This window comes from Hyperoodon ampullatus (genome assembly GCF_949752795.1).
Source record: "Hyperoodon ampullatus genome assembly, chromosome: 1".
Taxonomy (NCBI): domain Eukaryota; kingdom Metazoa; phylum Chordata; class Mammalia; order Artiodactyla; family Ziphiidae; genus Hyperoodon; species Hyperoodon ampullatus.
Window position 1 is genome coordinate 194,071,465 of NC_136914.1, and position 12,295 is coordinate 194,083,759.

The window sequence follows — 12,295 nt, forward strand, 5'->3', positions numbered from 1 at the left end:
GCAGGAACTCCTAATAGAGCAGTCAAGCAGATAGTTAAAATGCATTACTCAAGAGCTAAAGATATAAACACCGGAGTTAATAGCCTCAGGTGCCATTTGTATAGAGGTGATAGTTGAGGCCTCAGGATTGGATGAATTTGTCATTATTCTGACTTAATCATAGCAGGTTTACAAATTAATGTTACAGTGAGGGAAATGTTCTATTCACCTGTTCACCCAGTTTGGAACATGTAATACTTGCTGCTAATACATTGGTGTTAATACCGTACGGGGAATTTGACACCTTTTTCTCTCGTCTTTTTAAAATTATGGTGGAAGAAGATATGGGAAAGCAGAACCACCAAAAGGAGTGATGACCAGCGATCTCATGAGAAGTCTGGATGTTAGTTCTCATGCCTCAGGACATCCAGTTGGGAACTCCACACCAGCTCCTGGGATCAGACTTTCATCCACTTAATACCCCTGTTTGCCTGAACTACTAGAGCCAGTCCTAGCTAACCACGAATGGCTACCCAGAGGAAACACTTGGTGAAAGATTTCAATCCTTACATCACTTGCTATATCTGTAAAGGGTATCTGATCAAGCCAACTACAGTGACGGAATGCCTCCATACCTGTAAGTATTCTTTATTTTGTCATCTACCTATCAGAAGTTTTGGGTTACACTTCTTTTAAAACTACCACATTTTGGGTTTTTTTTTTTCCTCTAGATTTTAACTTTTAAAACAATGAGTATTCTAAGAATTAACTTTGAATTTATTTTCAGAATTGAATTTCTCACTGGGATACCAGTGGTATGAATTTTTTCTTGTTTCTTTTTTAAATTGTTATAGTTGACTTTTATCTGATTTTAAAATGTTCTGAAAATCATAAGCAGTTATTGGTTATAGTTTTTTTTTTACGTGAACTATTTCAGGTTTTCGCTTTTTAAAAATTTTACTGAAAGAATTAATATGCTCAGAGATTTTTTTAGGACATGCATACTTTAATTCATTGTGGGTTTTTTAAAATCACTTTATTGAGGTATGGTTGACATAAAAAAGCTGTACGTGTTTAATGTGTATAACTTGATGAGTTTAGAGATAAGTATATACACATGAAACCATCACCACATCAATGCCATAAACCTTATCCATCACCTCCAAAAGTTTTCTCTCACCCTCTTGTTTATTATTATTATTATTGTGATAAGAACACAATGTAAAATCTACCCTCCTAGCAAATTTTTAAGTGTACAACACAGTATTGTTAACCGTGGGCACTATGCTGTACAGTAGGTCTCTAGGACTTATTCATCTTGTGTAACTGAAACTGTACCCTTTGACCAATAACCAACAGCCTCAGCATCCCCTGGGAACTTGTTAGGAGTGCAGATTATCAGGCCTCCCACCAGAATTACAGAAGCGCTCTGGGAGTAGGCCCAGACATCTGTGTTTAACAATCCCTCCAGGTGATTCTGAAGCACGCACAAGTTTGAGAATCACTGTTCTAATGAATGATCATATCTGTGGAACTCCTGACAAGTTTCTTTTTCACCTGTCCTATCAATAGAGAGAGAGACATTTTTATAGCCACTTAGGCCAGTATTTCACCTGTTTTTTGTGTTTTTGCCAATACGAATTTATTTTCCTATTTCAATGAAGGTAATTCCAGTAAGTTCTAGTTTAATGCTTGTTATGTGCACCAAAGTAGATACTTTATGTACTTGATTTCATTTTAGCTTTACAGTAACCTTGAAGCAGTTTGCAGGGGATGTGGGGAGACAGAGAGAGTATAGAGATTATCTTCACTTGTGGGTGTGGAAGCTTAAGAGCTAAGTCACTTGCCCAGTCTCGAAGCTTATGAGTAGTAGACCTGTATTCAGCTCCAAAGCCCATGCTCTTTCTAAGATAACCTGGGACATTTTTTTAATCCCCCCTTCAGCTATTCTGCCTCTGCTTAACTTACACACTATTATACCAGTAGTTTTAAACAGGGTTGCAAAAAGAGAATCACCTGTTGTTAAAATGGCAGATTTTTATAAATATTTTACCACACAAAAAAAAGTCACCTAGGATGCTGTTTAAACATAAACTTTTTCACACCTCCACCTGGAGAGATTGGTGGGTGTTGTGATGAGGTCTGGACATGTGTATTTTGGAAAACCTCTCCAAGTGATGTTGTTGTATACTTTTTGGAGGTATTACTGGGCCCATGCTGTTCAATTACCAGTTAACTGTGAACTGTCTTGAAATGCTCATTTACTGTTGCACTGTATCATTATCTAACTTGAACAGTTATCAGTTAAACATCATCAAACAGATATTTATTGAATACCTACCGTGTGCCAGGCACCATTCTAGGCACAGAGGATAACAGCAGTGAACAAGGTAGTCAAAAATCTCTGCTCTCAAGAAAGGGGAAAACCAATAATAAACATATGCCACGTTAGATTGTGTTAAATGCTATGAAGAACAAAGAAGGATTGTAGATAGGAGAGTTGGGGTTATTTTATATAGTGTGTCAGGGTTGGCCTCTTTGATATGATGACATTTGGACAGAAACCTGAAGGGATTGAACTCTGGGTATATGGGAAGAGCATTCCAGGCAGAGGGAAAAGCAAGTACACGGCCTTGAGGTGGGAATGCCCTTGGCAAGTTTAAGGAACAGCTAATCAGTGAGAAGGCTATTGCTGCAGGTCAGCTGAAAGATTATGGGGCCTTCAGCCAGGGTAATGAGGTGTGAGATGGAGGCAGGGAAGAATGATTGACTGTGGATGTATTTTGGAGGAAGAACCAGTAGGATGTGGCTACTCTAGAGTGGGGACTTTGTCTTATACTTTCCTGTTTCCTACTACACGAAGCATGGCACCTGGACATGGTCCACAGTCTGTTTTGTTTTGCTTCTTCTGACATTAGTGCATTGTTTTTATATTTGGATTTCTCCAGCAAAACCTGCCAGTTCTGTTTGGCAGATGAGAAGAAAGCACAAAGTCTCCAGTTTTTATCTGTATAATACAGATTTTATATCTGTTCTTCTGAAAGAAAATTTTCTTTGGGACATAATGAAGTCCCAGTTTAAATGTTATTTTTTAATATAAATTTATTTACTTTATTTATTTACTTATTTTGGCTGCGTTGGGTCTTCATTGCTGCGCGCGGGCTTCCTCTAGATGCGGAGAGCAGGGGCTACTCTTCATTGCGGTGCGCGGGCTTCTCATTGCGGTGGCTTCCTATGTTGCGGAGCACGGGCTCTAGGCAAGTGGGCTTCAGTAGTTGTGGCACGCAGGCTCGGTAGTTGTGGCTCGCAGACTCCAGAGTGCAGGCTCAGCAGTTGGTGGCGCATGGGCTTAGTTGCTCCGCGGCATGTGGGATCTTCCCGGACCAGGGCTTGAACACGTGTCCCCTGCATTGGCAGGTGGATTCTCAACCACTGCGCCACCACGGAATTTCCTAAATGTTACTTTTTTGAAGGAAAAACAAAAGATTCTAGAAGTATAAACAATAAGTTTATAAGCAAGGGTTATGTTTGTGTTTGCAACAGCAATTTAAGGTCTAAAGGGATAGGTGACCGTTTAACAGCTCGTGTCATTCTGGCCTGAAAAGTCCCTTGGCAGTCAGCAAGCCCCTTTACTGAGAGAGAATGAACATGGCAGAATTCTGATTAAAAGACACAAATATGGCCTCTTTCATCCACAGAGAACACAGAACATAATTCAAAAAGAGTCATGTACCAAAATGTTCATTGCAGCTCTATTTACAATAGCCCGGAGATGGAAACAACCTAAGTGTCCATCATCGGATGAATGGATAAAGAAGATGTGGCACATATATACAATGGAATATTACTCAGCCATAAAAAGAAACGAAATTGAGCTATTTGTAATGAGGTGGATAGACCTAGAGTCTGTCATACAGAGTGAAGTAAGTCAGAAAGAAAGACAAATACCATATGCTAGCACATATATATGGAATTTAAGAATAAGAAAATGTCATGAAGAACCTAGGGGTAAGACAGGAATAAAGACACAGACCTACTAGAGAATGGACTTGAGGATATGGGGAGCGGGAAGGGTAAGCTGTGACAAAGCGAGAGAGAGGCATGGACATATATACACTACCAAACGTAAGGTAGATAGATAGTGGGAAGCAGCCTCATAGCACAGGGAGATCAGATCAGTGCTTTGTGACCGCCTGGAGGGGTGGGATAGGGAGGGTGGGAGGGAGGGAGATGCAAGAGGGAAGAGATATGGGAACATATGTGTATGTATAACTGATTCACTTTGTTATAAAGCAGAAACTAACACACCATTGTAAAGCAATTATACTCCAATAAAGATGTAAAAACAAAAAAATAAAAATAATAATAAATTAAAAAAAAAAAACAGTAGAGTAAATGAGTCAGGCACTCAACCCAGTGTCTTAGGAGACCTGAGGATTCTGTAGTGCTAAGCTTTATGCACTTTCTGGTCCTTGGATTTCTATATATTTCTTGGTTCATATTCATACTGGGGCTTATAGGCAAAAACTATCCCACTTGCAAAATATCCCCCTATTTGTATTGATAAAATAAATAGTACTGTAAAGCATGTTCCTTAATCATTGGTTGGCTCTTTGATGTTACCTGGTTTTCTTAGGTATAAGGTGGGACAGATATATGTGGTACAATGATTTGGGATCAGTATACAATAGAGAAGATGGCCAAATGGGACAGGAGGAAAGTGAGAAGTGTTAAGTGACATTGAGGTACCCCCTAATAGTTTCCATCTTGACTTTGGCATATAAAAAATATCTTATTAAAATAACTGTACATAAACTATAATTTTATGATACTGTAAGTAAAGAATGGGTAAACAATAGTTCTTATTATGGAAACTCATAATAAAAGAGAAGGATTTTGTTCTTCCTATTCGAGTTTGAAATGTGTAAATGGAGCTTTATTATTGGTGAGCAAAATCAGACTTTAGGACCAGTCCCTTCAGAACTCTGGTCAAGTGAAGGAATAGTAATCAAGTTAGGGAATGTATAAAATATCAATAAATTTGGATGCTGGTAAGTGCAATGAAAATGAGGAAACAGAATGATGTAATAGCAGATATATGTCAAGATGTTGCTGCAGAATGAACGCCAGAGAAGAAACCAAAAAGAGTGTTTTCTGAAATTCCTAAAGCCATGGGCCCAAGGCCTTCTCAGGCAGGGACATAAACGCTTGGGTCTGGCTGCAGTGGAGGTGCTTTGGGGTGGGAGGTGTAGGCATCATGAGTGGCTCTCCCTGCTTTGATATGGATAAACGGAGTTACTTTACTCTTTCAGATTACTCTGCACATGCATCTCGACTCTTTCTCTCTCCTCAAATCAGTTTGTTGATCCCCTGTTCTCCCATTAAGAAATTCTGGAGCCAACACTGACTGGCTTCCCTGTAGATGTAGAAACAAGGGCCAAAATGACAGCAGACTGTCTGACTGCAGCAGCCCTTAGTGTTCTTAGCACTCAGCTCTGTGGAAGACAGAGAAAGGGGCAAGCCAGTTAGAAGGAAGGGGGAGGCAGAGATGGCAGTGCAGAATGTCCCACGCTTCTGACAAGGAATTGCAAAAAAAAAAAAGGGGGGGGGCTTGTAAAAGCCCCATCTTTAAGTAGGCTCATACCTCAACTACTAATACCAGCTCCCTTCAGCAGACCAAGGACGTTTGATAAAAAGATAATAAAACTTTAAAATGAGGTAAAAATTTAAAATACAGATGAGTTTTCCCTTTAAATGATCACTTAATGCCAGATGAACTAAATCCACATGTCTATGAGGTAATTTTAACAACCTAACAAACGTGTGGTTTGTTAGGTTACATGTGGTTACACGTCTATGAGGTAATTTTTACAACCTAACAAACCTAAGGAAATAAACTTGTTCACACAAATAATTATTGAATTCTCTAAAATAAAGAATTAGGTGTCAGGCACTTTGCTAGCCCGTGGAGTAGCGTGGTACATAAGATAAATTTGGAAGTTAAACTCTGCTAAGCAAAACTCATAAGCCAAGAAGAAATTTCTACAGGTGTATTTGGATCTATTTTTTTCTTTTCTATGTGAACTCACCTCCTCTGAGACTTCAACTACCTATGCTGATGTCTCCCAAATCTTTATTCTGAGCGTCAGAATCCCACTGGATGTCCACTTAGATGTCCTGAAGCCTCCTGGAACTTAACATTACCTAAAAGTGAATGAACGGGATGCCAGCATTCAGTTGTCCAAGCCAGAAGTATGCTCCATGCTTGACTCTCTTTACCCTCACTAACAAAACAGGGGCAACGTTCTCTCTGATCTCTCTGTACTCTCTCCTGAATCTGTCCCTTCACTCTCATGCCCTGTGGCCTTTCTCGCTCAGGCCCTCATTCCTTCTCACCGAAGTCCCTGCAGCCCACTCCTAAGCTGTGTCAGTGGTGATCATTTACAAGGGCTTACTGTCGTCATCGCTCGTGCTTCAGCCAACCCAAAATTTCCTGTAGGTACTCTACTGCCCTCAGGATAAATTAAAGCTACACAGCTGTGACTGATTTCTGCCCTCTCCCTCCCCCCACCACCTGACACATACTGCACACACATGGTTCAGCTGCTTGCTCTGCTTGGAACGTCTCCTGTATGCCTGGCTAGCAGCCGCCCATCCTCGTCTACTCCAACATACGCCACCTGTCTACTCCCATAGGCCGATTTAGCTTAAGTGTATCCTTAGTACCTGGTACTTGAGTGCTCAGTAAAAGCTTAAATGAATAAATAAATGGTCAATCAGTTGATTAGTTTATCGTGTGTTTTTCCTTTCCAAGATTCAAATGCAGTGAAAGGTAGCTTGAAAGGCATGTAGATAGTGTGGGTTAGGACTTACGGATTTTGAAAAACTGTCTTCTGAAATATAGGTGGGAGCTTTGTGGGTCATGGGTAGGGAGAGGGAGAGACGCAGGATTGGGGAGTAGAGATCGGTGGTTCTAAATTAAGGAATGCTCTATCTCTTGCAACAGGGTCCTGAGAAAATTTTGAGGTTGCTTAGAGTGTATTTGCTGGTGGTTGTATAGGTTGTTGACTTAAAATGAAAGACTTTTCACTTAAACTAAGAACAAAGGAGCTTTGTTCCAGCAGCTAAAATGTGCAGAACACAGTGCATTGGTTCTTAACTCTTTTGTGGCTAGAGGCCTCTTTAAGAATCTGATGATTCTTTCCTCAGAAAAAAGAGAAGGTTATAGACATGGAATTCTGTGGTACAGGAAAAGAAAGCTTTCTTCTTTCTGCCTTTTCAGAAATTATGGTGGTAGTCCCTTAACTAAGATGAATTCTTTGGGAAAACATTGTTGTATTTAGTTTTCAATTTATGTAAAGAAGAAGGGTTAATTGATAATTAAATATAATTGATGTGACAGTTAAGGGACTTGGTAATTTTATGTAGTACTGTGTAAGAATGAAGGAATAAGTTAATCATAAGATGGTGAAATTTAAGTTCTACCATCATTTATTGTTTTTTGAACAAGTATCATAAATACACAAGTATTTAATTAAGGTACGGAGAACTCTTGATATGTTGATACTCAGTGTTTAAAAATCTTATGCCACATATACTTGCTATTCAAAGTGCAGTCTCCAGACCAGCAGCATCATCACCTGGAAGCTTGTTAGAAGTGCACATTCTCAGGCCTCACCATAGACCTACTGAATCCGGATATCTGGGGAGAGGGCCTGAAATTGGTGTAATAGCAAGACCTGCAGGTGATTTTGTAATTCACTAAAGTCTGAGAAGCACGCTCTGGACCAGACATTAATAATAGCCAGCACCTCTAGAAGTAGGCAGTTTGTACTTTTAATCATACAGTAATTGAAGTAAATGCTAATAAAATTAAGATAATGGCTGTTATTTATTGAATGTTATATTGGGGTCTTGGGCTTTACATGCATTGCCTTATTTAATCTTCCCAAGAACCCTTCTAGTTAGGTGGTGTTATTAAATCAGTCAGCAAATGTTTATTAGCACCTACCTTGTGCCAGTCATTACTCTAGGCAGTGGGAAGACAGCAATAAACAATACAGATATAGTCTGTCCTCCTAAATTTATGTTTCAATAGAACAGACAGACAAAAAGCAAGTGAATGATATAATTTTAGATTCTATGTATAACACATGCTATGAAGAAAAATAAGACAGAATAAAGTCTTGCTTGGAAGTTACCATCTGAGCAGAGAGTGTAAATAATAGGAAGGAGCAAGCTATGAAAAGTTTGAGGGAAGAGTATTTCAGATTCTCATGCTGGTGTTTTTCACAGAGGCAAAACTCAGAAAGGTTAAGTAACACAGCTAATAAGTGCTAGAGCTAGGTTCCTATTCCTGTCTGACTCAGGTACCTCTTCATAATAAATTGGGATATTTGCTAATTTTATTTTTTCTTCTTTCTGCTAGTCTACATTTTCTAAAATTTCTGTAAGCAGCATGTGAATTTTCAAAATATATAGAGTTAGCCTCTTCTAACTATGTTTTCATGACTGTATACCTGTCATTATGTACCCAATCAGGATCTGAATTTATTAATAATTCTGAGTGATAGCCATTATAATGAAGAAGAGATATAAATTGAACTTTCCAAGAATGTATTCTTTATAAAATTTGATTTTTAGAGTCAAGACTTACTTGTTTTTAGAGTAATAATCAAAGGCCTAAATAGGAACCATACTTAAACCATACTTAAAACTAAATAGAAACCGTACTGGAAACCGTACTTTCAGTAGGTGCAAATATAATGTTCTAGGGTTGTGGTAGAAGTGAGGTCACTGGTATAACTGATGTTACATATTTCAAACAATATTTTGGCAGAAACTAGTCATTCATGAAGATGATTATAGTGTTCATTTTGATGATTCTTTTTAAATAGGAAAGAATAATTATAGGCCTTAAACAATCTTGGTGTCATCTATTATTGGTAATAATGTTAAGAAGAATTATATCAGATGTATGGTTCTTTTAGCTTTTGAAAGTATGCATTAGATAGTAAAGAATGTTTGAACAGCTGAGCAAAGATTCATAGTGGACACTAAAAGACAAAACTAGGGGATAACAAATAAGTTGTCTTCTGTATTGCTTTCTGAGAATAAATTATATCTAGGTCAGGATGAGTTGGAACTGATACCAGTGATGGATTGAGAGAAAAATATGTAACCTAAAAACCAAATGTATTCAGAGTTAGAAATCGTGGTCAGTGTACAGGTATGTTTAGGAGTCTAGCACAAAGGTTGAGTGTAAACATTATGAACAAGTAGAGTCCAACCAGTGTAGAGGAGGCAAAAGATAATTTCTGCTTAGGTACTTTGAAGATGTATCATATCTACTGGTGTTTTATAACATACTGGTTTTTGCCAGACTTGTGTGTATATATATATCAGAAATTCAGAAACCAGTGAACAAAGCTATATTCTCTCAGAATGCTCCACCGCTGACATTACTCGGTTAATAGAAAGTGATCATTTTATTTTAGAAAATTATGTAGCTTATATTGAATTAACTCATTTTAATTGTCAAGAAAATTACTAGTGAATTCAGAATCTCTTCCCTTGCCTTAGTTGAAAATCTAGGCTGATTTCTGACTTGACTACAGTAGTACACCTGTAAGTCCTAAAATCGTGGCTCCCTCTGCTATTCCTAACCCCTGTGTCTTCATTCCACAAATATTTACTGAGCACCTCCTCCTCCAGGTACTATTCTGGGAACCTGGGACACATCAGGCAACATAGTAGGCGGTAAATCAGAGTGTATAAATGATGGTACGCTCTGGTGATAAATGCTGCAGAAAAAGGGAAGGTCAAGCTGGGTACAGGGAATTGGGCAGTCAGTGAGAGGGTATGACCACTTAAAGTAAGCCTGTGCTCAGGGTAGGCCTCATCAGGAAGGTGGCAGTTGAACAGATTTAAGAAGGTAAAGGAGTTGGCTGATCAGAGATACCTGATCCCAGCCAGTTGGGAGTTGGACATATGAGTCTGGAGATGATCAGCATTTAGATCATATTTAATAAGTGAGAGCGCCAAGGGAGTGAGCATAGATGGAGAAGGGGTGATGGACAAGGCTGAGCCCTGGGCGCTGAGAGGGAGGAGGCAGTGAGGTAGGAGGAAAACAGAGTGGGTCCTGGGAGGCAAAGTGAACACATAGTGTCTAGGAGGAGGGACCGGCCGAGTCAGTTGTGTTGAGTAAGATGGGACTGAGGAAGGCCCAGGCTGAGCAGCGCAGGCACCATGGATAATCTCGCTGAGCACTTCCAGTGGAGTGGTAAGGAGTGGAAGTCTGGGTGGGTGTGAGAGGATGGAAATGTTCTAATTTCATTGTTTTGATAATTGTACAATAATTATGTAAGTCTTTCACCTTAATGAAGGTAAAGAAGGGGTGAAAAAAGAATGGGAAGAGAGGTATTAGAGAGAGAGTATAGGTAGCTCTGAAATGGAGTGCTAGCTGACAAGGGAAGTAGGGTCAACAGAAGTTTGATTCTTTTTTTTAAAGATGGGGAAATAATATGTTTGAATGTTGATGGGAATCTTCAGCAGATAGCAGAAGACTGACACAGGCGAGAGAGAGAGAAGCAATGGAGCAATGTTCTCGGGTCGTTGGGAGGGGGTCTAGTGAACAGAGCAGAGATTGACACATGAAAGTTCTAGAAACAGGAAAGACCACAAAGTTTAGATGTTAGTGAGTGAGTAGGTATGGTGGTATAAATTCTGTTTCCTTTTTTTTTTCTTCTTTCCTTTTGTTTTCAGTAGAACAGGAAGTGAGGTCATCAGTGGAGAGTGGAGATGGGGGAGGATAAGTGAGGGCTTGAGGAGAGAGGAGAAAAGGTATGAAGTATTGGTGAAGAGCATATGGAATGAGGGCATTGAGGGTGACTGCCTGGCAGATGAAGGACCCATTTTTGAGGGTCATGGTCATGAATTTAAGGTGAGAGACCAATCAGCATGATGCATGTTTTTCTCCCACAATGTTCAGCTGTAATCTTGCAGAGCAGAGTATGCAGAGAGTTGGATTTAGCCAGGGTTAATAGTTTAACTGAGTAAGTATGACAAAAGAAGAGAAGGGAAGAAGAGTTGATGTAGAGCAAAGCTATGTAGAGTGTGTGTGAGGAAGTGATTATTCTGATTGGTCACGGAATTTATGTTGATAAGGAGGGGAATGAGATCATTATTGCACTCACTGACCTACTGGAGTCTGCTCTCACCCTGGAGTCCCACTTGACTCCATAAGCCTGTCTGTGGAAGGCCCTCCTGGACTTTGTGCTCTCCTGACCTGCTTGGTCTCAGACTCCCCTACTGTGCTGAAGCCCCAAGACTGTGTCCTGACCCTGTCCAGCAGGCTCTGCCTTGCTGCCTGTCCCTCTGTCCTGGCAAAAACAAGAATAAAGCATTCTCCTCAGTAGAAAGTAATGCTGTCCTTAGTGTTCTCCATGAAATTGCAACTCATGTAGGCCTTTGAAAGAACTGTGCCATGTATAACACAAGATGTTCATTAGTTCCTTATATGAGTAAAACCAGGAGATACTGCCCCATGGAAGCAAATTACAGCTATTCTGGAAAACTTTAAAAATAAACAATGTCAGTTTCACATGTAAATATGTATCAAAAGCAGCAAACTGATGCCTCTTCTCTTTGCAGATGACCACAGTTTACTTATAAACTGTTAGTAGATAACAGGCAAATTTTTCAAAGGCGAACTGTATCAAATGAGTGTTATTACGAAGGGCACATAAAGATAGTGATGTGCTTAAGGAAGGAGGAAAAAATATGCTTCTATGTTGACAGATAAAACCAACACACTCAGGTGATTTTAACGAAGTCCGCCTTTGATCACTTTTAATAAACAGAGCATTACTAATGAATGACATGACCAAGGACATGAGAGAAAAGACTGTTATTGTTTTATTATCAGTGATAGCAGAATTGGTGCTCAAGAAGAGAAATTTCCGTAGATCACTGTGTCATTAAAAGCTGGGAAGTTAGCTTTCTATGAGAGATGTCGGCGGACCATACATCCAAGATAGCAACAACAGATGGGCTTTGTACCTGTTGTGAAGAGCCCGCTCCCCTCAAGAACTTGAAAATTAAAAAATAGGATAGCCTTTTAATAGTTAAACTGTGGAATCAATATAAAATGGTGCTTCAGAGCAGGTTATATGCAAAGTGATCGGGAAGAGACACAACAGGGTTTCTCCTAGACCAGTGGGACTGTGCTAGAATTTTATTAAACATGTAAAGTTAAGGAAGGAGCGTATAATGTGAAAGTGTTGGTCAATCTTGGACCCTCAACCCCAGAAAAAGA

The 12,295-nt window shown here is 39.5% G+C and overlaps 1 protein-coding gene across 2 annotated transcripts in view; it reads left to right on the forward strand.

The window, feature by feature from the left end:
• Positions 1 to 504: 504 nt before the first annotated feature.
• PCGF5 (polycomb group ring finger 5) overlaps positions 505 to 12,295 on the forward strand; it is a gene marked incomplete at both ends in the record, with an annotated part of 56,218 nt that continues 44,427 nt past the window's right edge. For both annotated transcript variants that reach the window (XM_079705190.1, XM_079705191.1), the window contains one exon: positions 505 to 616. In XM_079705190.1, the coding sequence (XP_079561316.1) occupies positions 505 to 616 (112 nt within the window). The remainder of the gene's footprint in view (positions 617 to 12,295) is intronic.